Source organism: Eurypyga helias, unplaced genomic scaffold, assembly GCF_000690775.1.
Source record: "Eurypyga helias isolate BGI_N326 unplaced genomic scaffold, ASM69077v1 scaffold6122, whole genome shotgun sequence".
Lineage (NCBI taxonomy): Eukaryota > Metazoa > Chordata > Aves > Eurypygiformes > Eurypygidae > Eurypyga > Eurypyga helias.
In genome coordinates, this window is record NW_010236591.1 from 79,485 (window position 1) to 107,451 (window position 27,967).

Consider the following 27,967-nt stretch of genomic DNA (forward strand, 5'->3'; position numbering starts at 1 on the left):
CGCACCGCAGCCGGGACGGGAGCAGGATGGCTGCTGGTGGAAGTGCACCCCCGGCTTGGGGCTGACCCTGCGGCCGCAGCAGGTGAAATGGTCAAAATGTGGGTTTGGGGGATGGTTTGGAGCCCTGTTGGTTGATATGTCAGGGTTTGGTCTCCCCGACTCCCTTGGGCTTACGGAGCTTATTCAGACCTCCGAAAGCCTGACATAACCTCTCCAAAAGAAGGCTGTCAATCGCTTATTTGCATGATAGTCCCCTTAATTTTTCTATTAATTTCATGCCTTTCCAAGTAAAAGTGGAGCTAAATGTGAATTCCTTGTCCTAAGTTTCACCTCCTGCAGATACCTGAATATGGAAGGTGCAGGAGGGCAGGGACGCGCCAAAGATTGCTGAATATCCCTGTTGTTTTCTGCTGCCCTGGTACGGGCTCTTCGCTAAGGCTGAGGAATTCAGGGGTTTCTCACTGTCGTCGTCACTAGTGGGTTGATAACAGGGTTTTGTCCACCTGGAGGCCTTCTGTAACGTCCTGCCATGAGGAAAGATGATGTGATTTCTGGTGTATTTACCTCCATGGCAGGTAGGAAAGGCGTCGCATTATTCCGGCCTCTGCCAGCACACGCTGCCTGTTTGTTAACATCTCTTTGCTTCGGGTGCCACCACCATAGCACTGAGGCTGTTGCTTTCCTTTATCAACAGTCCTCCAAAAAACTAGCGAAGGCAGGAAGCAGGAAAGGCATTGAGGAGACGGGCTTAAAGTAAAATTATGAACGGTCTTACGTGATCGCCCAGGTCTTGCCCTGCCTTCTGTGTCCATGTGTGTCGCTGTCCTGACACTGGAGGGCTGTGACACGCTGGTGGCGGTTGACACGCGGAGAAGCGATGGGTTAGAGGCCCCTCGTTGCTTCCCGGTCCACACATGGAAGAGGCCTTGCAGCAGTTGAGCTCAACTTTGCCAGGCCCGAAGTCAGAGCCTAAACCTTGAGCAGTGGTTCGTGCCCCTTTCGAAGGAGGGGCTTTTGGGAGTGACCTTGGTTTTGCATGTGGCCTTTTTTGGATTTAGCCATGTAATAAGTTTCTTTTTAAACGCTAAAATTATCACAAAACCAAGACTCTTTCTATGCTTGCGAATTGCAAGCTTTTAAAAATAAAGGTAAAAAATTGTGCATGCTAAATATTATTAGACTGGAGGGAATTCAGCCCAGCATTATAACAACTGAACAGCTTCATTCTCTGCGAGTTGTTAGATGACTATTTACCCAAGGTCCAAGCAATTACGAGTCTCTCTGTTCATTAATTTGGTATATTAGCGACCTGCCCTTTCCTCTATAAGCCATATTTTACAGCATCAAACTTGTTTTCACAAGTAGCTCTTTCATTAGCTAACGGTAACATTAGCTTTCATTATTTTTTTTACAACCGTAGGCCAGCAGAAATAATGTTATTGTCGTAAACCTCCAAGTGAAAAGTGTGCGTAACATGCTTGTGTTTTTTCCATTGTATTCCCATTACGTATCTGGCTGTTTCACATAAAAGCAAGATTTCCATACAGCTAGCTAAAAAAACCCAATCAGGATGTTTTTGATCCCTTAAAAGAAGTAGTGAATATATAAACTCTTATCACAGTATCTTCATATGCCTCCCTAATACTTCGTGGTTGGTTTCCAGGCCTCGTTCAGACACATAGGCCCGGCAGGTTAAACCTTCCATTCGGTGCTGGCACCACGTCCCGGCCAGCCCCGCGCTGAGCCCGCGGCGACGCAGCGCGCGTTACGGCTCTCTGTCCTGTGGGATCCGGCGTCTGTGCCGAAGGGAGGTGGGTTGCCAGCCACCAGCAGATAAGCAGCGCTGTGCGGCCGGCTGACGTGATTCCTTACAATGGGTGTAGGATGGCAGCGCTCAGAAACCATCCGGTTCAGCCGCCGTACATCAGGGGTGCGGATGGCACACGAGAAGCGATGAGCCGTGACTTGGCTCGGTGCTGCGGCGTGGAGGAGAGCCCAGGCGAGACGAAGGCAGGAGTTGGGAGGATGAAACGGCTCCCCGTGCTCTGCGGCATCTCAGGCGGGCGGCTGGGGCAGCGCCCAGGAGAGCGGGCAGAACAAAGGGCTTTGAACCGCCGTTTCACGCACGGTGTGAATTCCCAGAAGAAAGGGCCAGTCGGCGAAAATCAATGTTTGCTGAATAAGCTTTTTTTTTTTTTTTTTCCAAGGGGGTCAAAACAGGTGGGCTCTTTCAGGTCAGATTTGCTGGGGGAGATGGAGGAGGCGGCAGGCAGGCAGCTGTGGTCCTGCCCACGTCCCCAGAGCCAGACCCCGCGCAACCGGTGGGACCTCGCGCAGGCGAGTCTTGCCTCTCCTGACACATGCCGTCCAAGGCACTAATCATCGCTGTTTACTGCCTAGCTCATATGTGCTGCACCTGGCAACCAGCAAGGGAGCTGAAGGCAGCACGTGTTTTATATTTGAGTTGTTACTTAAAAAATCAAATTATTTGCATCAGTTTTTGACATTGTTTTTTTTTCCCTTGGCTCTGGATGCCAGGGCTCACAGTGCGTGCAAAGATCTGTTTGCTACGTGTAAGCAATGTTTTCCCCAGTTAAAAAAAAGTGTAGACAAGTTAAGCATAAAAGGTGTAAAAGATGATACGTCTTTTCATTTGTAAGCCGCCGTGGTATTTCATACAGGCTTATGTCAAAGAGATTAACCCACTGGAGCTCTACTCTGTATTTATAATTGCATACAAATGCGTGCTATTGCTTCGTATATTAGTCTTTGTTTAAAAAAATCATTTTGATATATTTGTTTTAGCAGCATAACTACCCCTGGGGGCACTGGGTATAATTAGAAAAGGGCATGGGGGGAGGCGGGGCTTGTAGAATAAAGCAGTGGCCTTAGGATCACAGGTCCTAATTATAATTTATAATTAACCCCGGAATTTGCACAAACCATCTAAGCTAAACAAGGACTATCATTTTTGCCGTTTAAATTGTAACCCTGCTTTTTTAATTTCACCACCTGCTTTGTTGATGATATTGTTTTTGTGGCTTAAAACTTAAAAACAAGGGGTGGGGGATTAGGAAAGCAGCATTTAAAACTTTTCATGTGAAATATTTACAGTGGGAATTTACTAGTTTAGAGCCAGCATAGTGAATCTACAGCAGAAGGAGTCATCAGAAACTTGTTTTCTTATAATTAAATTTTTCCTTATTTATTTTTCTTGCCTTTTTTGCCCTTCTGCTTCCCTCTCTTCCCACAACTTCTGCCATACACCTTGAGCGTCCTTGAGCAGGAGCTCTAGAGAATGGGATGAAATTGTGTCTCTGCACAGATGGAGACGTTTAGGTTGTTTCTTGACCTGAATTCATAGACCCAAACCCATTTTGGCCCTCGTGTCTCTGTGTATACTGTGTACACACAACTTTTTTTTCCCCCATTTGCTCTCCTCTCATGCCCCATCACAGCGGGATAACGAAGTGGTTGTGGGTTGCATGTGAGAAGATGCGTTTCCTCCAGCTGCATGGGGTCGGAGCTTCTGTCCCTGAGATCAAATAGCAAATCTCAAAGTTGAGCAGGAGAACTTTGCTGAAAACAAAATTGCCGATGAGCATCAGAACGAGCTGGTGCGACTCGAGCTTCTCCTGGGGTTTGTTTTTCAGCCCCATCAGCGATGTACTGGAATTGTCTAGAGCACAGAAGTGCATCTTAAATTATAGCGCTGCTAAGCTATATACCCTGTGTGTTCTTGCAAAAGGGAAAATAAATATGTTCCCTCGAAAGGAGTACATTTCCAAAGTATATTTGACTTGAATATTTAATTAGGTTTCAAAATTATCGAGCTAATAAATTAAGTGCAAGGCTTTGGGTAGTGTTTTTCCAGTTCTATGTATATCCTGCATTTGTCACTAATTAATGAGTTCCTAATGCTTCAGCTTCTGGGAAGATGAGCAACAAAGATTAACATAACTAGTAAATCTGAAGATGTGCAGCTGGGTTATAGTATTTGAAATTTGACAAAAACATTGGAAGTATTATTATTTGTGACATGGCTCAAGATGGGGGATTGTGAGGAAAGCAAAGATGACAGAACTGGTGCTAACCACTGTGACAACAACTTGAAAAGCAGCCGACATGACATCTTTCCTATCATGCTGCCGAAAATGTCAACTTTGTGAAGGACAGTGAGAAAATGGTTTGCCGAAAATTTGAAAGGTAGACTCAAGAGATGCTCATCATGTCAGATGCAATATAGTCCACAGCTGGGTGAGAAAGGGAGTCCTTGCCGTGGTGATGGCTCTCGGTTGGCAGGCCCTTCCAGACATCCGCGCTGCTCCAAAAATGGCTACAGCTGACCTGTAGATAGTCTCAAGTTTGCAGTGCATGATACGTGAGGGCAGCGCGTTTACACCACGCGGCAGGCCCTGCGTGGAGGGACCGGTGGCTGCAGCCACCGGGTTTGATGTCCTCCTGGCTCCCAAAGCCCCAGAAAAAGGCGAAGACCAGGGAGTGACCGCGGGTTAAGCACTAGGGCAGGAAGCTGCTCTCCTACGTGGTCTGTGACGTGGTCTACAACCTCGGCGGTTCGGTTGTCATCCCTGCGCAATGCGCTGGGGTGTTGTGACGTGGGCGAGCGCCGCGTTGGCCAGGGGTTTGCTCTCCAGAGCCCATCCTTTGTCTTTGCGTGGGTCGGTGATTCCAAAGTGAGGCACGCAGAGATGCCGCTGCCCAGTGGGATGTGACATGCTGTCACGTCAGCCCGTTTTGGGTGTCCGACGCGAGTCGTTGCATGGTGGGCGCTAGATAACCCGTTCTGCCAAAACCGAAGCCCTTACAATGCAGTGAGAAGCTGCGATACGTGTGAAAGGGCTGCGACCCAACCGAGCCGTCACATCCTGCCGTTAAATCTCGCCGGTTGAGGTTACTGACCCAGCAAAGGGTAACATAACTTTCAGACCATTTCCAGTCCATCAGCAGATCACAGCCAGGGCAAGCGGCTTTTCCTACCTCGTTTGTCAGCGCTGATACAATTAACCTAGTGACACTCTCTGAGCTGCTATGGGTACGGGGGGTTGAGCCGAATGCCAAAAGTCAAATGAGGGCTTCAACCCTGCCCCTTAACGTACGGCTTTTACTGCTGTCTGCCTGGAGTTATCTGCTCTTCTGCTTGGGAGCAGACCAGGCACCGCGAGGTGCACGGCATCATAAGGGGCATGAACATCTCTGAATATTAAATATTTTATGGAACTTTGGAATAAAAATATAGTAAGCATGTTCAGACATTAATTTTTGCTCGATATCTAATTTGGGGTTTTTTTGTGGCTTGCTCATTTCTTCAAAATAACTAGTCCTAATTAGGTACTAATGAGACCAGATCCATACTTCCAAAACTGTTTATGAAATGTGTTCCCCAGCTGAGACATTTTATCCAAGTTTCAGCCTAAATCTTTCTTCTTTTTTTTCCTTAATACACAACTGAACTTGGCAAATAGTCAAGTAAAGATTTCTGATTAAATGCTGTTTAAATTTAAATACAGCCCCTTGGTATTCAAGTCTCTTTCTGTGTCCATGTTGCAAGCTTTATTTAATGTATATTTAGCTTTAAAATTTTACAGTAAATATCATGTAAGGTTTGCTAGTTCCTCTTCCAAAATGTTTTAATGCTTTATTCACCTGTGTCGGAATATCAGAGTTCGTATTTATGATATCAAGAACTTCCTACAAACAGGGTCATGTAGAAGTGATTGCGCAGATTTTATAGCTTTTAATTTTTTATAGGGTTGGGGTTTTGGTGGGTTTTGGTTTCTTTTTTTTTTTTAAGTTTAGGGCCTTTGATTCTTTAAGAGGAAAATAAAGCCAACCAATTAACCCCTGACAGGAGGTTCATTAGAAGCTTTGTAATCCCTTGCCAAGTCTTTTGTATAGCCAAACCAGTCTAGTACTACGGATTTATGCAGCTTAAGCTGAACACTGGAGGAGGCCTTTAAGTAAGAACATTTGTTCAATTTTAAGACATCTTACATTACCTAAAGAGCGCCTGTGCCAGCAGAGTTGCCCAGGAGCAGGCAGATCCGTAGACTTTGCTCGCCGGCCGTGGGGAGCGGTGCCGCTGATTGTCTTGCCTGGCCGATTTCTTTGGTGGGTGGATTAGAGTCGCTCTCTCCTCTCGCCCGGGATTCTGCTGCGCAGCGTATTTGGCCGTGTGGGTGCGGGGGAGAAGGAGGGGATTGCTGCTTTCGGCTCTTGGATGGGTTGGCAGCGGCGGAGGTACGGGGTGGAAGAGCACAGGGACCCACGGCATCATCCAGCCCCGGGAGAGCTGCAGCAAGGGTTCACCTGCACACTGTGCTCCGTGAAAGATGAGAAATACCCCGGGCAGCAGGACCTGGGTGTCTCACAACGCGCCTCTGTGCACTCCTGGAACGCAAGAGTGTAGTGCATCCTCCGAGAAAACCTTTGATACATTGTATCGTTGTGTTCATTTTCATAAATTAAAGTTAAATGACGGAAGAGGCGTTGCATTTTCAAACACAAAACGCACGTCGCTCTCCAGGCACATTTCGGCAGGATAGATTGAAGGTGGTTCCCTTCAGGGAATCACTAGAATGGGTGATTCGGCAGCTATGAAGGAGTGCAGAACTTCATATTCTGTTGGTTTATGTGCCTGATGTTGACATTCTTTCATACTGCAAACCGTGTTCAAGCAGCAGCTGAATTTTCCCGCAGAAATAGAGTCCCTGTTTTGCCAGTGATGAGCCCAGTCCTGCAGACCTGTACGTAAAAGCGGGTTCTGCTTTTGCAGACTTCTCTGTCATAGGAAAAATAAAGGGATAGGAGGGGTGGGGAGGTGGTGTCCACATCCAAATTATCACTCTGAGAGGGGACATTTCTTTATTTGCTTATTTTTGACACCTCATCAGCCGTGCTGCCGTGACCACCCGTGTCTCGGCGTGGCACATCCTCTGCCCTGGGTCTCGGGGTTGGCGAGGTCCCTCTCTGCAAGGGCAGCGTGCCGTGGGATGAGTTACCGGGGTGGCGAGGTGGAGCCTGAGTCATTCCTGGCATTTCTCCTCCAGGCCTGACGGGATAGGAACTGTGACCGTAGACGAGAAAGAGCGTTTCGAAGAGATCAAGGAGCGGCTTCGTTTGCTTCTGGAGAATCAGATCACGCATTTTAGGTAAAGGCAGAGAGCCCAGGCTGAATGCGAGAGGACTGATTTCCTCCCAGCTCCCTCCTATAAGCAGCAAAGCCAAAAGGCAGGTTTTGAATGCATACGGAAATTTTGCCCTACCCAGGGCAGTGAAGCTTGTAGCATGTTTGTAGCTGGAGAGTGATTTTAAGTATGTAACCTTTAAAGGGTATTTCCAACCATCTTGCTCCCACAGGCATGATTTTTTTCTAATATTTAACAACAAAAATAATCCCTTCTCCTCTTAGTTCTCTGTTTCCCTCTGCTCAGTTATCACCCATTTGTTTTCCCTTCTCCCTGGTACTCAGACAGGCAGGGCTTTCTGCAGGGATGTCACAGCAGGGAAAGGCTGGATAGTGGCCCCCCAAGAGGGCTGGGTTGCCCCCTGAGCGCCAGCCGGGTCCTGGGCGGGTGGTGCATGTTTGGAGCAGACGGATGTGCACTCACACACGGAGTCCCTGCGGGAGCCCCTCGGAGCTGCCACTCGCCGGGGACGGTGGCTGGCGCAGCCAGTTACCTGCAGCCTGGAGCATCGCCAGGTCTCCGCCTGGAAGCAAATGCCCTTTCCAGAGGGGCTGGGGTTTTTTTCCTTTTTTACAAAAATATGAGATTTATCTCTCTCCCAGGAGATCTAAAAACTCCCCAAGTGACACCCAGATTTAATAAGCTGCTAAAACTACCAGCTTATTACTGTCCCATATTCTGTTTCGCTGCCTTAGTGTCCACACCATCAAACCCTTTCGGAAAAGACTGCTCGTTCCGGGCAGAAGAACTAGGGAATTGCTTGGGCATGTTTAGGAAAGCATCTTTATAGCTCTGGAAAGGTTTGTTCACGTGCACCTGGTCTGATGTTAACATGATGTGTTTTTTCTAGGTACTGCTTTCCATTTGGCCGTCCGGAAGGTGCACTGAAAGCTACTCTGTCGCTGCTGGAAAGGGTGAGAGTAACAGAGAGTAGTTAAAATCACTTGTATTCATGTACCTTTCCATCTAGAAGAGCCTGAGGAACTGTTGGATTTGCCTAGGACATGTGATTAATGGTAGTTAATACTGAAATATGGGGGTTTAGGGGGTGTTCTCTCTCGGAGGCAGGTGTGTAGCCTGGCCACTGAAGGCAGCACAGCTTGCGTCTGGGTTGGTAGAGAAGGGTGGAGGATCTCCCTGGTAAGCATCTGCGCCGTACACGCTTGTAAGCGATGCCTGGCTGCTGTCTGGTGAAATTCCCATCTCCAGGCAGCCTTGTTCCCCCTGGATGTATGAAACCTGCTCACCATCATCCTCCACATCCCTATTTCAGCCTTCCTGCTGCTCTGACATCCTCCTCACCTCTGCTAACCCGCAGTATGGCCAAACCCAGACCTAAACCCAAGTCGATCAGCACAGCCTGGCACTGGGCAAGTTGTGACAGATCTTAATGTCATGCCCTAAAAAAATCAGAAGCACAGATTTCAGGGCATGCCATAGGGTACAGATACAGAAGGGGAAAAATACGGCAGGGGTAGGTCCCACGTCTCAAGCTGGCCAGGGTGACCTTGTAGTAGATTCTGCATAGCGTACACATACCCTGAGAGCCAGGCAGCACTAGTTAGGAATGGATGTATGTGCTGGGCTTGGAGAGAAGCAGTTCTGTGTGCCCGATGCCACAACAAATCAGATTTTCTTGTGTCAAGGTTCTGATGAAAGACATAGTTACTCCGGTCCCTCAAGAGGAGGTAAAAACAGTCATCCGTAAATGCTTGGAGCAAGCAGCTCTAGTCAATTATACTCGACTATCAGAGTATGCCAAAATTGAAGGTAAGGCTCTTTCTTTATGAAATTACAATTTTGTTATGTTTCTAGGCGGCAACTGTGGCTGGGAGCTATTTAAAAGAAGCTCGTTTGCTATTTATTCGCTTGTCAATAAAACTGATGTGACTCTGAATCATTTTTGTGGTGTTGGCTTCGGAAGCAGTTAGAATGGAAGCTATGCAAAACACTGCTTTTTCTGGAAAAGAGAAAGGAAACAGTTAAAAGGAACTGTAGCTTTTTTTTGCTTTTGATCGTTAGTGCATTTGGCCAGTGGTGCAGTATTCAGACTCATGTTGGGGTTTTAAAAAACAAATTGAGGAATACTTGGGATGTCATCTTTGCAGCTGAAGGTATAGTGCAGCTAATTGCTTGTGACAGTGGAGTTCAGGAAACAAATGAAAAATAAGCTGAAAAACTGTTTAATCTATGCTTAATCATTTGTAGCCAATTTAAAATGTCTTTTTTTTTTTTCTGGGAGTGTTTCATTGTCTTTGCAGCTTGCGTAGCAGCCATTGACCAGGGATCCCACACTTGCATCAGATTTCTTTCTTGTCACTCTAAATCTGGCATAGCTGATATTATTGACCTTTTAAGTTACGGGAGAATAATAACCAGCGACCAGAGACACATGTAGCCATCAAAAAGACATTTTAAAGCTTGCTAGAGGATACGTGTTAACTGAAGCTCTACGATCCAGTCGTTCTTTACGTGTTAGTCAGTTTGCGTTGGTACCTTGTTGGCTGCTGTTCCCAACTTGAAACTCCTACCCGACTTTATCCGAGTTCCCAATTGCTTAAACCTGTGTGTTCCAGATGGTTGGTATGTTCTGCTCTAGACTTTGGGTTTCTGTCATGTGTGATGTGAAGCTTTCCCACAGCTGAGATTATTGTTGTATGCCTCCAGGACAATATTGAGAGGAGAAAAAAAAACCCCAAAACCCCAAACTCCCTCTGATTTGTTTCTTAGTTCTTGTTTACATGAAAAATTGGGTTATTATATGACAAATTGTCCAGGTTCTGTACATGACATGTCCTCTCTTTTTCCATTCTTTTTTTTCTGTTTAACGATGCAAATTGTGTACCAGTGGTAATGAATTCATTGTTATGCATCCAGTGAGAAACACTTAAGAATTGGGCACTAAAAGGATGTTTATCAACTCTTGACTTGGTAATGAGTGACAAAAATAGAGAAGGAACCAAGGTTTCATAAGCACTGTATTATCAGGCAATTTATCGAAGTACTCAGCTTCAGAGGATATTTTAATTGGTGTATTCTGTAAAATGCAATGTTTAAATATGCTTGAGGAGGATGGAGAAGGACTGAGAATCAAAAGCAGCTTTTCTGTTGATGGATGCTTCTACCCAGGGCTGGCTCCCTTAGGTTCTCTGTGTAAATATCACTAACTCGTTGGTAAGATTTGCTCTCTTCTTTCAGATAAATCTATGCAAAAACAAACTTTATGATCTGTAAGTAAAAATGCATTCATTTCCAAAGTAGAACAGTTAGTGTGTACTTTTCCTTTTGTGCCTCAATTCTTCTTGGTTGTGTTAATTATCTGCCCTCTTTTTCGCACTGTGACTTTTAGGTCTGGGAATACTTTGAAGCAACAAACCTATTTTTTTCCAGCTACCTTTTTCAGAGAAATAGTTCATTCCACACTACCTGCTCTCTTCTGCTTTTCTCCTCCTTTTTCCGTGATTGGCCACAGCCACTTTTTGATACTGTCTTTATAAAAGTGGTTGTAACACCAATTTCCAAGCATGCTGGGATTGTTAATTCGAACAACCCAACATCCGCCAGCTGCATGCATCAGGTTTTCTCTCATGAGCATAGTCCACTACGTGTCCAAATGCTTCCTTAGAAGGGCAAATAACAGATTTACCTGGGCGAGGTGCGTTCCTGCGCGCCTTACGTGGCTGTGAGATCTTGCTTGGGAAAGCTGACATTTGAATAGCCACACCTTTGAGAGAGTTTTGTTGGAGATGCAGAACCAGATCAGTGGCAGCGGTGCTTGAGGCTATGCTTATGAAGAAATACCTGTGAAAGCCTTAGATACTGAAGGCTGAAATCCTTAGTATCTCGGAGCCTTAAACCGATGAAATTCTATTTCCCTCTATTCATGACGTTTTGATCATTATATTCTGGCAAACGGTTCAGAGCAAACCTCTAGAGTCATGGTCACAGCCTCTCTTGTGACTCATGGGCATGCTGAATGGTTAATCCAGTAGATCTCCAATTTTAACCCTCCTCTTTTTTTTTCTTTTTCTTTTTTTTCTTCCTTTTATCCTGTGTGTATCCCAAAATACTCTACGGCTACTTTCTTTTTAACCTAATATAAAGTTTTCCTCTGACCTATAGCCTATAACCTCTTTACCTCTGACCTAAGCCTCTTGCATGCCCAAATCCTCTTTTATAGGGAAAAAGAGAGAAATGTATGAGCATCCTGTCTTCTGCTTGGCCTCTCAAGTGATGGATTTAACCATTCGTGAGTACCTACCACCCTCCTCTCCATGCTGTCCTCACTCTTTCTGTTCTCATTACCTCAAGAAAGTCCAGATCCAAACCAACTCACTCTCCTTGCTTCAAGTCTTTTAGCATTGGCTTGTCTGTTGCTTCTGTCTGTGAAACCCAGTGTGAGAAGTCCAGTCACTTTTTATCAGCCTAAACCAGGTTAGACAATTAACCCATCTGTTTGTGACAAACTCAGACCGTCTGTAAGTTTTTTCAGTTCTTCTTTATGTCCGTGACCTGAATGCATTTTTACTTTGCTTCTGTGTAACCCCAATTTGTAAAGTGCTTGTCACTGGTACACAATCAAAAGGTAGCAGCTACACCGGGGAGAAGTGAGCTAGAGGTCAGATAAAGGACACTCGGGAAAAGCCATCCCTTCGCCTGCGTATCAGATCTTTACCCGCTCCTGTGTATAAGATCGTATGAGGCTGTCCTTTCTCTGTACATCAGATCTTACGTGTCTCCTGTCTGTTAGCTCTCGAGCGGAAGGATGCGCTTTACTCGCTCTCCTCCTCGATTTTTTTCCTTACTCCTTTGCACCGAGCTCTGGAGGGGACGTCCCAGCCCCGCTGTCACTTGGAGATCCCCTCCGTGTCCTCAGAGCTCACCCTCTCTGGTTTTCTATTTGTGCAGCGTTTTATTTCGCCTCTGTGAAAGGAGCTTCTTTTGGTAACCCCATGCTTTGGGGGGGGGGGGGGGGGGGGGGCGACTTTTCTTCTTTTCAAATGTCATATATCACGCATAACTGGGGGGCTGTGCGGTCCACTTGCTCATTAATCCTGCATATCTGTTCTTGTTTCTCTCTTTTCTCTCCCTGTTGCTTTCTCTCTTTCATATAGAGAATCAAAAGGACGCAGGTGAACAATTGTATATGCATTATAAATTGCTAGGACTGTTGAGTTATATTTACTTTGTTTTATTTTCTCATAGCTCCTTAAGATATGTACTCCTTCAGGCTGAACTTGGAGATGCATTCATACTTAAGGAGTTAATTTGTGCTGTCTACGTAACCACCTCCTCCTCCTTCCTTAGAACAGAGTGTAGATTAGAAATACCTTATAGCCATATCGTACCTACTTAGGGGTCTCCAGCCCTTCTAAAGAGAAGGTTTCCTGTTTCCAAGAGCACTGCAGCTCATTTTTGGTGAAAAAAAACTGTTGGTGATTTGGCCATTAGTGTAACACACCTAACAAGCACATTTATAACTAAACTAACGTTCATTTTTGGTTTTCATACCCTCTGTTTTATGCCCTGATGGAAGGGCTGGGTTTCTTAATTTTTTAATTTTCAATATTTTCGTTAATGTGTAAGAAAAAGTCCGGTTGGGCAGAAGTCGTGTTTGTCTCTCGTTTATGACCTGTGGTGACATGTGAGAAGGCAAAGGCTCAGCTCAAGAGCCCGTCCCTTCAGAAGGGGTGGTGGAGCTCTGCAGCCCCTGTTCTCGTTTCTGTTGTATCCCAGTTCCAAAGTCCTTGAAACCTGAACTGTTCATTTCTTTTTGTGAGTAGATTGTTCTGTTTCGTGGAGAGGGGAAAAAAAAAAATCATCAGGTTGATTTTAGCTCAGTTTGCAAAGGGAACTTGCTTTTAAGAGTAGTACAGGAGGCTGGGCCAGGCTTCCCCAGGCCCCCACAGCTCGAATTTGGCCTGCGGTCTAGAGCTATTGCATGACAGTAAAATTAATTTTGAATAGCAATAAATATTTAGAAAATGGAGAATAATTTTTTCCCTCTGGCTGTGAGAGGTGTAAATAAGCAAACAGAACATTCCCAGCTATTTACCATTAACTGCAGCGATTAAAGCGAGCGCAGGTGGCTGCGCATTAAGCACAGTAAACGCACCGAGCAACGCGCTTGCCTGCCACGGCTCGCCACGTGCTTCAACCAGAAATTCAGAAGGACATTGCTATGGCCCAGCTCGTTTAAAAATAAAACTGCTCCTTCTCGATGCTCAGAGTGAGTGAAAGGACGCAGGGAGCTGTGACTCCACTGCTTCGTGCCCACAAATCTCCCATTACCTCCAATGAAAAATTTTCAGGCAAGGTCAGGAGGACTCAACACCGGTTCCTCAGCTTAAGTGGAGTCAAAAGTGACTGGGTTTTGGCCTGACTTGGTATTTATTTTGCCAAAAGCAAGAATAAAAATAAGATACTGAAAACAACTTCTTAAACACAAAATTGTCACCCTTTGATGTCCTTTCTCCTGAAAAGCGTTTAGTCTCTTGCCTCGCTTTAAACATACTGATTTGAAATAGAACGTTAAACAGAATGTGACACTAAAACAATTAAAGATGTATGACTTGTTTTAATTATTAATCAGACAAAGCTACGAACACTCAGATTAATAAGTGCAACCTTTTAATAAGCATTCGTCTGCTTATTTATGTAAGTCAGGAATCCATCGTGCCTTTAGAAAAGAGTAACTCCTCCATGCCTTGAGCGCAGGATTTGTGAAACGCACGGCACTGTGCTGGGGTGCCGTGGCACCGTGGGATCCCACCAACACGGTGCCCCTTTGTGCTGCTGGCGTTGGGTACAGGCAACTCTAGAGGTCATGTCAGACGAGGGGATGGTTGTCCGTTTGGCAGTTGAGTGTGTTTAGCATAAGACTTCTTTGTGGGTTTTTTTAGCTCTCAGACTGAGTAATTCTCATACTGAGATTTGGGTTTGGTCTGTGTAAAGAGAGGCTTCTCGTGGTACTGCTGGGTTGGTGCACAGGGGTGAGAAGTGGAGGGGACGTGGGGATGGAGGCAGCTCTCGCTGCTCGGAGCAGTGGGGCACAGACTGCAAGTGGAAAGAAACTGGAGAGCAGAGGGAACCCACTGAAATCCTATTGCTCTGTCACCAGGGGAAATCAGCTACTCTTGGGCTATCCCAAAAAGTCAGGTTTCCCCTTGCCAGGGCTCCGGAGGTGCAGCATCGTGCCACGCTGCACTGTCCTGCTCGGATCGGTCCCTCCCAGCCAGGCTGGTGGGGAAGCCTGACTTCCCTTGAAAACCCACCAGCTGGTGGTGCTGGGGTGGGTGCCAAGCTGAACCCTGGGGGGGTCAGAGCTGCCCAGGGAGCAGCCAGGGGCAGCCACGATGCCCATGCGGAGACAGACACCTCTCAGGTGCCCGCGCCAGGCTGGGGACCCAGCTGTCCCCGCAGGAGAGGGACCGAGCGCGGTGGCTGCGGCAGCCTCAGCTGGCACTGGCCGTGGAGCATCTTGTGCTCGCCCCAGCAGGCATGGAAAGCATCCTCAGCCCAGGGAGTGGGTGCAGAAGAGGTGGCTTTTCGACTAGAGCGACACAGCACGGGGTTAAGCAGTGGTATTTGTCAGGGCATTTGTACTGGCCCTGGTCACAGTCCCCATGCTTGCTTCCCGTCACTCGCCCTCCGCGTTGCTGGATCTCAGCCCTGGGAGCTCTGTGCGCGTCTGAGACTCTCAGCGAGCGCACTGAAGGATTAGGGGCAGAGCTGCCGGTTGATGAACCTGGTCCGAGACAAGGAGAGGTCCTGTGCCACTGTCAGCCCAGCCGCTGCCAGGCAATCCCTCCCAGCATTTGTGATAAACCACAAAGCTTAAATAAAAGTAATTATTACGTTCCCCAGATAAATACTGATGGAAAACATAGGAAAACATCAGTCTTTGTCGCAGGGAGTGGAGACTGAAGGCAGCCTAAATGAGGCACTTGAACTCAGGCGTGACTACAACCTGCGTTGTGTGCTGCTGAACGGCGGCTTGCTTTGCTTCGTTCCTGGAAATGGCATTCAGTTGTGTTTAATGAGAGCCATTACGCAGCTTTCAAGATTTCCTCTTGCCCTTTCAAAGGCAGTGTTTAAAGCAGTATCAAAGTTATTACAAGAGCTTCAGAAATCACAAAGATCTGCATTGTGCCGTTATCGTTCTCCAAGTCTCTTACCAACTGCAGAGCAACTTGCCGCCTGAGGCATGAGATGTAATTCGGATATGCAAAAATTCCTCACTAGGCTGAATAATCATCAGAAAGTCGGGAGATCAGTTCTCTTTTCAGTATGCTGGGTGTTGAGAGCTGAATTAGAGTCTCTTTCTGAATTGAAAAAAATAACCATTTCCAAGAATTTTTCTTGCTTTTAAGATAACACATCTTATTTCGAAAGGAAAAATTGTATCGTCACTGAAATCCCTTTCAGATACATGCAAATTCATTTCATGAATGTAATAATAGGCTACTTTGCCTCGTCCTCAGGCTAAGTCCGTTATTCTTTATAGTTATCTTGAGAACAGCAGCTCTTTTTTATCATTTCCATGGTTGGCTCGCAAGTGAACGCACACATAACGCTTGCATACCAAAGCCTCTGGCAGGAGCTGTATATTTTTAATTATTACACAGAAATCATTGAGCCAGTGGCTACGCTTTTAAAAATTTGAAAAGTCAAGGATACTCTTCTATTGCAAGTGTAATTCTCACTGTTGCTGAGTAGCCCATCCAGCAGAAATCATGATGCTGAGTAACACATAGTTTGAAAATCTTCCATTCCCTGAAGAGTTGCACACAATGAATTGGATGCAATATACGTACCCAAAGTAGCACAGATTTTTTGATATACCTGTTATACTTATTGCAGGCTGAAGCTTGTTGCAAGCACAACCCCAGAATTTGCCAGGTAATTTTGAGTTTCTGCAAGTATTTTATTTGTAAGTGTCATGCAGAAGCGTAAAAACCTGTGGTAGAAGTTTGTCCAGGAAAGCACTTGGTCCAGTGTTTGGTAAAGCATAAGCTGCTCCTGCCTCAAATTTCAGCTCTGGAGGTGCTTAAATCTTATCCATTTGACACAGATGAGCAACGAATATGAGAGCATTTCTGATGCTAAACTGGCTGTGGCAAGGGGTTAGAGAGGAAAAGGACAGGGAAGGAAAGGAAGCCGAAGTGAAACAAAACCTGCCACATGCACTGCAGCCGATCGCTGGCAAGTGCCATGAAACCCATCCAGCACTGTGCATCCCCCTCGCTCCGAGCAGGAGCCGAGACACCCGGTGAAAGGCACCTTCCGAGACCTGGACCCAGAGCGGCACATCAACCCCGGTGCCTCGCAGGGCGTTGCGGTTGCAGCCCCGCTTGTATTTGAATTTACGGATGAAATTAATCACTTTCCTGAGCCAGACCTTAATCTTTTAAATATTCTTGCAAAAAAAGAGGCAACAAAGAAAAATGGGTGTTGGGGATAATGGGAGAGAGCTCTTCCTCTCCTCTCCTTTGGTCCAGGTGGTTTTGCAGCTTCGTGCAAGAGCCCTGGATTTGGGTCTGAAGAATTTAAATGAACAAAAGAGCTGAATATTTGTCCAGATTGGGCCAGATCAGAATTACACCAAGAATGTCTTGCCGAACCGGCTGTAATCCCTTGCGGAAGCTTCTTGTCAAGAGCCAGGAGATGGCGGCAGCGCGGGGAGGGCTGGGGGGGTGTCTCTCGCGGGCCTCCCCGCGAAGTGAAAGACACCCAGGGCACTGTGCTGACAACTGCACAGCGGGAGCCTCCTCCGAGCGGTCTTGTATGTGCTGCACTAGCGATTCGTGAGGTTCCCGGTGCTGCTGCATCTCTTGCCTCTTTCTCCTCTGCTACTGACTCGTCCCTAGGACAGAAAACACGTGCACAAGTCAGGCCCATGCGACGCTGTGGGGTCTGGATGTCCATGAAGCCTGGAATCTGTTTCTCGATGGGTAGCCGTAGGCAGTGCAGGGGCTGGCCTCACATTTAAAAATGCTTAGAATGCTCACATTTAAGGGTGCTGAGGATGCAGTTCTGGGATCTGATTTTCCCCTGGCTCTGACACTCTCCGGAGGAGCTTGCACTCTCTGACTCTTCCAACTTTGGAGCCTGACGGGCTCCCCTGGATGATAAGAGGTTCCCACCATGCGCTTGCCAGATGAGGGTGGGAGGAGATGTGCAGTCCCTTCCCACGCGGGATCTTGGCACAAGCTGCTCTCCGTAGGGATGGGCAGTAAAATACTCTTGCTACATCTACATGTTGAGCTCAGGAGCTATCAGTGAGCAGCCAAATTGAATTCTTGCTTATGTTTTAAATTAGAGTGAAAGTCATTAGGCCAATGCCCAAAAAGCAGTTATTTTTGTCACTTGAGGCTGAGAGGTTTGTGTCTGGGGACAAAGCCACCCTTGGTAAACATTGAACGAGGATCAGGATGACTCCAGAGATGAACGAATAGATTTGCTTTTCCTGTAAACAACAAACAAAAAAAAGCCAGAAACCAGTAGCTTGGATCTAGGAGTCTGAATCAGGCCATTACACAGCTCAAAAGACTAAAAATCTGTGTGCGTGTGTGTGCACGTGTGCGTTGTATGTGTGTTTATGTACGTGTGTGTATCTATCTCTGTGTATGGAGAGGAGAACCGACCCAACTCATACTCTTTAACTAACGGTTTACTCGAGTATTTTTCGTTATACTTTGATAAGCGTTATAATTCTGTGAGGATTAAAAGCAATCAGAAACCTACTTTGCACAAGCCAAACCTTTTTTTTTTTTTCCCCACTGGAAAATGCAAGCGAAATGGCAAGGACTTTTGGCAATAGAATGTCCAGATAAATATGCCAGATTCCTTGCAAATGGCATTATTAAAAATAGTCACAATACTGCTAAAAACTGTTATTAAATGGAATAGAAACTATTGTGATAATATATTCACAGTATATGATTTATTATCTGAGTGTATGTAAAAGGAAAGGCTATTTTCTTTGAATTTTTCCTATGCTGATATTGTAAACTATATGACAGATGGGTCAAGTCCTGATTGCAGTATTCTAACATTTGGAATAGCAAGTAACATATTTGATAGAGCTGGCAAGTTTTTATATATGATTCAACCCAGAATATAAAAGCCACTAGAATTCCAAGTTGAAAATAATTAAATGAGCTGGAAACGATCAGGAACCACACATTTTTAAGTGACAGATTTTTTTACATGTTTAAATTGCACAAGAATATTTTATAGCTCCCTTTAACCAACAGTGACGTTTAATTCTAAAATGTGTAATTGATATTTGCAAAGCAATTAATTCCTGTGGCTCATTATTCTATTGCTAAATGTACCTAAGCACCGAGGCGCTGGCTTAAAGTCATCCTCCTGAGTTCACCTTTCCTGAATCCTGGAGTTTTAACTGAATTCCAGTCTCCTCGCGCGCAGTTTCGTACTTGCGTTGGGTGTTTAGCTTTCTGATTGCACTGCACCGTAGGGTGTTCGAATCCGCTGACTTGTAGATTGTGTGTTGTCAAATGGTGTCATTACCACGTAATACTTCAAGTAGCACTACGCCAAAACCCAGCAGCTTATTCCATTTGTATCTGATCATTACTGCTTACGTTCCTTTCAAAATTTCCATCTTTTTGTCACTGTTTATGAAGTCATTTGTCTCTTTACTTTTGGCGTCTCTCTCCGTCACGCGTGAGCAGCCCGTCCATCCAAGCCTAAGCCGCCGGCTGGGCCACCGTCATCTCCTCAAACGCAGACTAACATGATCAATCATATGCTCAAAGGCATGGCCAAACAGCCGCCAAGTACTGTAATAGTCTTCCTTCCTTTTATTCAGTGGTTTTCTAGTCTAGCAGTCGCTGGTGTAGTCGTAGAAGGCTAGTGCTCACGTGCAGCTCGGTACAAAACACCTAGCGCGATGTCGTAGGCTTCAGAGATTTAGAGGTAGCATTTATTTCAAAATGTCCATTTTTTTGTCTAGCAATGTCTGACATATGCAACATTTTCAAATATCAACGTCAGCACAAAATAACATTGTTGTTGCATAACATTTTGCATGAAAACTATAAATATGTATGAGCTTTACATGATGTTGGATGAAATGTTTGATAAGTATATCGTATACGTTTCATGTAACTGTCAGTGCTCCAGCTATCTTAGCAGAATATTCTGATGTATAGTAACTTAACCAGGGAAATATTTAAAATAAGAAGAAAAAAAATTAAGATTGACATCTGCTGGCTGCCAAAGTTGTATAAGCATCAATATTTTCTTTAAAGACAGCATCTCTGAGCAGTTGTTCTTATTAACACTTTTGTCTTTGAGTTGTATTTGAGAGCAGATCAGTGTTGCAAATGCGAATGGGCCTGATGCTGCTCTGATCAATGGAAAAGCTTCCCCTTGGCTTCAGAGGTGCAGAAGCAACCCGAGCTCACTAAGGGACACGACTTTGGACTCCTTTGGCAAAAGGAAGAGGTTTCTAGTGCTTGGTGCCAGTGCGGTGCGGGATTGAGGAGAATGACGAGTTAACCAGCAGTTTTCCAGTTTCAGTATTTGCCCAGTAAATTACATTAAGGGGAACCAGGAATTTTTTTTTGTTTCCAGTGACACAAGGAACAATAAGAAAGCTGGAGAAGAAACCCCCTGTCTGTGGCATAAATCAGCAAAAATGTAGAGTTCATTTGCGCGGTGCATTGCCACCTTATCTCCCAGCCTGACTGTGCACCCCTCGCCTGAGTGCCCAGCTGTGACCGTTCTGAAAAACATGGCTTTCCTTTTCTTAACTGTAAGCAGGTATTCAGGGAAAACTAGGAGCAGGCAAGATTTGGAGGGGGAGAATTCAGTCCTGGAAGCTGAGCCTTGAGCAAGGCAGGGATTCTCCCCGGGTGACCCAGTAGAGCGATGTCACCTCTGTGCAACCCCAAATTTCTGTCCCATCAGTAAAGAAGTCCTAAATGCTAACAAAACGAGGATGCGTGCAGAAGGCTGGAGTGTGTCGGCACGACCCAAGCTGCTGGCTTAGCGGGGCTCCTTTGGGAATCCCAGGGTGGCTGCTGGCCACGGCGGCGCAGCGCACGCGCTGCTAGCGTTTCGCTGTGTCGGGGACGTACCGTCTGTTGTACGCTGCTAATTGCAGATCGGTCTGGCTATTTGCTTTTTGGTACTTCACCCATTTACGAATTCTCCAGCTTTTATACCACGGAGAGGGCAAAATATACGTCAGTGCAGTGGTAGGACTTGGCTGGTGTGGGTGCCAGAGCACGGTGCCGTTCTCTGCCTTCGCTGCGCTAGAGAGCCGGGGTTGGCACCCGGTCGTTAACCGGAGGGACAGGTCCGCAGATAGATGTGGTGACGTGCGGCAGCGTAGGTGGATCCCCGGGGAGCCAGTCTCCTGCTCTGCTTCTCCCCGGGAGGCTTTGCGCACCTCGGGGAAGGGGGCTGTGGTGTCAGCTCTCGGAAACCCCCCCAGTTGCACTTAGCCAGCTCTGCGGAGGCTGACGGGTGATAAAAACGCGACTGGTTTATTTTCCTTTTTTACTATTTCTAGTGAAATGCTCTAAACGGTCTAGATTTTTACCACCTTGGATCATTAATATGTTATCGATAATATAAATTGCCTAGAGGGATATAATTGAATTCTTTTAAAAAGTCTTCCGAAAACGCTACAAAATAGCTCAATATAGCTAAACACCAAGCTCCAGGATTTAAACTCTGGTTTGTTTGCAGGATTTTTGCTGTAAAGTTGCATCTCTTTTCCCATATAGATCTTACCTATGAACCCCTTAGTGGGATTTACCACTTTCCACTCCCTCCAGCATGCGTAACTCCCTGACCCTTGTAGAGTTAAATCCTGGAGCGAGGCAGACCTGCAATTTTGGCTTTCAGTAGCAGGTGACATTTAAATTGCTCAAGTCTGACAATTTATTAAAAGTACAGACAGATTTGTTTGAACTGATCTTCTTAAAAGTATTGTAGAGTAATATAGACATGAGTTCTATAATGGCATCATCTACACTGAAGGATACATATTGTTCGGATATTAGTGGCCAGATGCTGTCTTTAGGGAATGCGATGTTCCTATTTGAGCTAATAAAGTGACACCATAAAGCAAAACAACTCTGACAGTATTGTGAAATTGGGAGCTGGAGCACTGTGTTTTCATAGTAGAATATCGAATGTGGCTTTCTGGTTTGCTCAGTACTAATTATATAAGCATTTAACATATGCATGAAAAGATCTTTAAAGCTGTAGAATATTACGAGATTTTTTTTTTTTTTTTAAACCTCTAAAATATCTTACTGTACACCTAGCTTTTCATCCTGCCTCCCTTTTAACTCGAGTTCTTGTACTACAGAAAATGTAGGCCGGTTAGTCACACCAGCTAAAAAGTTAGAAGACACAATACGTCTGGCAGAATTGGTAATTGAAGTCCTACAGCAAAACGAAGAACACCATGCGGAGGTGAGCAGCGGTGCCCTGCGAGGTCGCGTCCCCAGCTTGCAGCGGGCGCCGGTGCCTTGCTGCCCGGAGCTGTCTGTATCTGTCTGATGTCTTCCCAACCGGTGCTGGGTCGGCTTCTCTGAAAGCCAAACGTATTCTTGAGTAACGGGGCTCGAGTGCGATGGAGGCACAGTGCAGTTCAGGGAGATGGCTTTTGCAGAGGGGAGGGAGGGCTGGAGAAGGAATTGGTTAAGTTCTGCTCTCCTCCGCGGCTGTCTGCAGCCCCATACAGCGCCAGCCGAATCTGGCCGAATACATTCACCACCAACGACGTGCAAGAGCACGCCTGTCCACTTTCCAGAAAGGTCGTGTTGCCAAATAACGTCCTGTGTTTGTGCCTCCGTCTGGAGACATGAGCGGGGTCCCTGTGGCAGCTCCCGCTGTGCAGAGCTGGAGCAAGGAAAACCACCACAAAACCAAACAATTTTCCCGTTGTCCCATTCTGAGCATTCAGGTTGTTTCCAGGGGTGTCCCTGGGCCCCTGCGGTGCGTGATTAACCCACCTTGTTTCCTGTTAGCCTCTTCTGCCTTGGCTTATTGGGAATACCTCAATTACTAGTCATGGAGGTTAGGATGAATTATTCTCTGTTACCCACTATTTGGGTTATCCAAGGCCTAATACAACTACTCTCAACTCTTCAAAACACTTTAACATACATACTCGTGCTTTAAAACCACAAAACGGTGTCATAGTCAAACATGGACCAGAAAATCAGGAGGATTGATCCTGGAAACACTTGACCCCCCAGGCAGCTGACACTGCTGGCTGTAGTCCCGCTCTCGGCACGTCGGGACATTTCTGCCCGAGCAAGTGACGTTGCACACCCGTGTAAGTATTTGCAGGATTGAGCCTGGAGTTCTCTGTAGATCTGGTACTCTTGGATACATGTTGGAAAATGAATCGTTTTAAAATTCAGAGTGAACAGTTATTGTTTATGACTGTAGGTAATGTAACACTCATTCACTATTTTCTCTTTTCCTTCCCATTGATATATATATATACTCACTATATTTTGGATTAAGAGCATTTGATTAGTAATTTCACAGTCACCTAAAAATCTTTCCGATGTCTATTAAATTTGCAGTGTAACTTAACTTATTGATAATACACAAGCAATCCACAACACCCAACTAATGCCTGATTGCATATTTAAATTTCCTCCCTGTTTTTCTACTGTTCATTCAATCTTGGATGATCCTGGCAGGGGAAAGAGGTATGTGACTAAACCGAATGAAACGAGTCACTCCTGTCATATTTCGTGCATGCCCTCTCAGTGCCATGTTTCCTACTGGGATTTTACCCGGGTTGCCCTTGCTTCCGTAACTTTGACCGAGGAATGTAACAGCAGCTTTGAGTCGGCTGCTTGCGGAGCTGGTAGCCTGACACCGGAGGGTAAATGTGGCATAGCAGTCCGGTCTATGCATGTAGCACTGGGTATATTTTACGAGCGCTGCAGCTACATCCCAACACAACCCTACCTGCCTGGACTCTCCTCAGCCTGTTGTACCTCTTGTCGTTTCGCATTCACCCGACCTCTAGTACACTGTGGTGGAGATGGACTAAGTACTACACGAGTGCCTAGAATGGTAGTGGTCTTCCTCTGGTTTTGTCTGTATGTGCCTTGTACTGGATATACAGTATTTATATGTAGAGAGAGAATATAGGGGGCGAAGAGTGACATAAACCCTCTTTTTGCAAAAGCCAAGGGGTGCTCGAGAGCGCTGCGCTCACACATGAGCGGTGACGACCCGTCCTTGGTTAACGAGTGTTTTATTCCCCTCGTCACCAGCACGGGCTGGATGTGCAACCAGCCGGGATGGAGCTGGTTCTGAAATGCAGGTTATTTGGACAGTAGTAGGCTTCTGAAGGAAGCGGCTTCCTTCAGCCAGCCAAGATCCTCACCAGGAGGAAGACTCAGAACTCTTCTCCAGCATCTTTTGTGTCACAAGGTTTTGATTAGAGACAGAAGGTTAATGCCAACACGGATAGGCAGCATCCCGGTCCCTTGTTCTGAACGGTGACCTGGAAGGGTGAAATTCATCTCTCTCCAGAAGCCCGGCACGCTGTCGGTGACGTTACTGAATCCCTGTCCTGAGGGTGGCTGTGGCATTTCAGCAGTGTACAGGCAGTTGGCCAGCTCTCTGCACACTTTGAATTGCACCCAAAGGAAGAGAGAGAAGAGGCTGGGTGGTTTATCGCTGAGTTTTATTATGTGTTGTAGCCACGTCCTGCTCTCACTGTGCAATGAGAATTGCTGAGGTATTGCACTTTTTTTTTTAATTATTCCAGGTGAGGTTTTTTTGACAACTTGTCCATTCACCTGGAGAAAGTTGGACCTGCGAGATGTGCCTCTTCGGTCTACTTTGAATGTTCCACAGAAAATTAAATTGCACCGCTCACTGAAGGGATGCCTTAATTTACTGAAAGCCAACAGTTTTTGCAATTAAAACGTGCCCCTTCTTTCCCCACATGGATATGCAAGCAGACTCGCTAATGAGAACCCAGAAAAGCGATACTCAGAGCATGGAAAATGTTCAAAAAACAGAAGTACCGTGCGTAGTCAGTTGGGTTTGTCTTACCCGTAAGAGAGAAGCCAGCCAGCGCAGGCAGAAACGCAGCAGAAACCGTGTGCCTACGTCTGTAATCCGTGAGAGCGGGAGGTCTCTCTCATTGTGTCATCCCTCCCATCAGGGTATCTCCCACCTCCCTTTCCGTTCCTCTGGATGACAAATGCCAGAGACGATGCCATTCACCTATTTTTAAACTTGTGTTTTCTCTCTCTATGTATACGTATGTGTATATGTATATATGTATTTTAACCCCTTGAGGTCATACATATATACATGTGTATCCATGTGTAAAATATACGATAATAGGTGTGTTTGGCTAGAAAGCACACTTTTTTTTCCCCTTTACGTTGTGGTCCAAGCAAAGCAGGTAAGTAGATGGTAAATAAAGGAAATGTTACCATCTTGAAGGAGATTTTGAAAGGATGGTGTTAACCACTCCCACCGCAGGACTTAGGGAGAAGGAGGTTGAGGATCCTGATGCAAGTTAGAGACTTACAGAGCTAAAATTTTACTTTTCCAGGAAGAGGGAAACTGACTGGTTTGGGCTTTTTTTTGGCCCCCCTTCCCCACAAACGATCACATGCTTTTCTTCATAATTTCTATTAAAAATAGCACTTTTTTTTTTCCTTTTCATGGAAGCAGGTTTTGGACTCGGGACTCTGAAGTGTTTATGTTGGGATTTGTTGCAGAAGACATTCTTTGGCCTCTTTACTTTTCCAGGAAGAGGGAAACTGACTGGTTTGGGCTTTTTTTTGGCCCCCCTTCCCCACAAACGATCACATGCTTTTCTTCATAATTTCTATTAAAAATAGCACTTTTTTTTTTCCTTTTCATGGAAGCAGGTTTTGGACTCGGGACTCTGAAGTGTTTATGTTGGGATTTGTTGCAGAAGACATTCTTTGGCCTCGCCTCCAGTGCTCGCTCTTTGCCCGCAGAGCTGTGGGCACTGTCGGCGTGGCAGGCTCCGGCACAGCCAGAGAAACCACAGCATCCTCCTTGAAAACCACAGACGAGGACCCTCCGCAGGCCCATGGCTTGGCGTCTGCTGTGTCTGGACGAAGGAGCCTGGGGTAGCTGCCTTGTCCCCACGCCATGAGCGCAGGGACACTGTAACCCGCTGGTGTTGCCACTCGGGGCATGGCATCTGCCCAGCCAGCCCCTGGACACACCAGAGCCATGCCTTCACGGCGCAGCCCACCTCATCTGCATCTTCACCCCCATGACAGGGCAGACCCAGTACTAAAGACAGTTTGGGGGCAATTTGGTTATTTTGGTTATTTCACATCTTGGGTGCACTCTGGGCCTGTACCGCCTAGTGCCATGTCCATCCGATGTACGGAATAATAGCAGGGCAATGTCTGTCTGCTTTACATTTTGGGGGAACAAACGAGTGGGAGTAGTCCCAGAGCACCCCTGCATCGCTGGCAGCTGAGATGTCAGGCCAAACTAGGAAGAATTAAAGGGGTCCGCGGCCGTAACCTGGTTTTGGGGTACCAGTCCCTCTCCATGGCCAAATGAACCAGCAGCTGGAGTTGTGCTCTGCACATCAGCGTGGTTCTGCATCAGTGAATCAAACCTGAACCTTGAGAAAGTGAAAGTCCATTCTGCTTATTCATGTCTGGTAAAACTGGCAAAAAATACCCCTCCGTGGCTGGCAATTCCTCTTCGAACCAATTCATCTATTCCCAGCCTTTTCCGTTTCATCTCCAGGCTTGTGCCTATGCTAGAGGTTTCTTTTTCTTGCAAAGTGCCGGAGAGCTGTTTCTCAGGTCCTTTAAGTCCCTGAGTAATTTCCTATCACTTCAAAATGACAGCACATGGTCCTAACGACAGCACTTCTCATATTGCATGTTCCCAGCCAGAAGTGATTACTAAACACGCATGCATGCGTTCGAAGCATTCACATCTGAGCCATGTATGATGTGAATGTCACGCCAGAGAGCCCGTACAGCGAAATTTTAAGGACCCGTGTGCATGAGAATGAGTTACTTCACTGATATTTTTTGGTTCTCTAGTTTAGATATATTTTTTTTTCCTGCCTCTAGGAAAATATAGGCTTGCTGTAGATATTTTTTTTGATCCTGGCATGTTGATAACAGAGCTTTGTAATCGGTTTCCTAATCAGCAGCGTTACGAAGGTGGGAGTGTGTTTCTATGGATGTGTATAGCTGACCATGTAAAATGAACAGTGCTGTAATAACCTGTATTGGGGATGCTTGAAATATCTCTAAATGAGAGGGTGAGTGATTTAGGACAGATTTTCATGTCTTAGGCTTCTCGTTTTTCAAGACAGATAGAGGTAGTGAATCCAAATAAAATTTAAACCGTTGAAAAACACAGGAGAAAACCCACAAGCACAGTGAAGCAACTCCCAAATTCCTGTACTTCAGAATAAGAATTAGTTGATTTTTTTTCTGATAATTAGCATAGTTAAAGATGAATGAAGTCATTTATTGTAAATTGAACAGACGAAACCTCCTCTGCCACGTTACAGCTGTGTGCCTTTACGGTGGAGCTCTGAACAGACCCTCTACAAGAAACCTTTGTATTAAAATAGCAGTGCCTAATTCCTGCGATTAGCACTGCCTGTGCAGGCTAGCACTCGAAAGCACTGTTCTCTTTACAATAAAGGTAGTTTCCATGGGATGCGCTTTAATTTTTTTGAGATATGTGGCCTAACGTTTTTCCTTGTGCTTTGCTAGTACTAATATACTTCTTTATTATCTTTTTCTACCAACTCTGAAGGCCTTTGCTTGGTGGTCAGACTTAATGGTTGAGCACGCGGAGACCTTCCTGTCACTGTTTGCAGTGGATATGGATGCTGCGTTAGAGGTGCAACCCCCAGACACCTGGGACAGCTTTCCGCTCTTTCAGCTCCTAAACGATTCCCTCCGTAGTGACTGTATGTATTGTATTTTGATCATTTCTTTCTCAGTGGGCAGCTCAGGTTACTGACAGTACTTTCAGCCCCGGCCTCCTGCACAGAGAACTGAGATGGGTAGAGGTTTACAGTACATGCTCTTTTAGCATCAGCTTGATTTTGTTCCATTCCCACTAGAAAAAAGCACACAGACACCTCTTAAATCAAATGCCTCAGTCGAAGTGAGAAGTTGAACTTTTATTTTGCTTCATCTTCTCAAGTCACTTCGTAATGACTGCCTGATCAGCAGGGAATTAGGTACTCTATCTCACTGTCATTAAATGTGCGTATCGTTTTATATGTGTGTGCTGCATTTATTTAACGTGGAGTAAAACAGTCCCTGCTTTAAAAGATTTTACTGAAGGGAGGAAAATATTAAAGTAAATGGGAGCAGGAGTAGTTCGGAAGAATAATGCTTTGTGAAATGAGGGTCTTCTCCGAAGCACGTGGGCCCATGCCTTCAAAGCCCGTGGGGACTTGGCACTCTTCTGAGTGGTCTGACCGCTCCCCGGCGAGCTGGTGGCAGAATTGGCATTGCCTCCAGTTAGACCAGGCCCCCAGTTAGTTTGCTACATCCTCGTAAAACAGCCAGGGACTCATCCTCAGCAATATCCAGCATCGTGGTCATGAGTAACCAAAGAAGAAATGATTCTTCTACCTGCTAAAGCCATGATGTTTGCCACGCTGCGTTTCTTACATCCGTTTTATTCGCAGGAAGTAATGATGTATTTGTAAGTTTGACATGAATAGAAGATTCGTTGTCTGTTTATTT

At 45.8% G+C, this 27,967-nt stretch overlaps 1 protein-coding gene across 1 annotated transcript in view; it reads left to right on the top strand.

The window, feature by feature from the left end:
• CADPS (Ca++-dependent secretion activator) overlaps positions 1-27,967 on the top strand; it is a gene marked incomplete at its 5' end in the record, with an annotated part of 133,733 nt that overhangs the window by 57,289 nt on the left and 48,477 nt on the right. Inside the window, 7 exons of the mRNA XM_010147145.1 lie at positions 7,068-7,169; positions 8,056-8,119; positions 8,852-8,975; positions 12,320-12,337; positions 21,559-21,665; positions 22,910-22,918; positions 27,021-27,177. Of these exons, the coding sequence (XP_010145447.1) occupies positions 7,068-7,169; positions 8,056-8,119; positions 8,852-8,975; positions 12,320-12,337; positions 21,559-21,665; positions 22,910-22,918; positions 27,021-27,177 (581 nt within the window). The remainder of the gene's footprint in view (positions 1-7,067; positions 7,170-8,055; positions 8,120-8,851; positions 8,976-12,319; positions 12,338-21,558; positions 21,666-22,909; positions 22,919-27,020; positions 27,178-27,967) is intronic.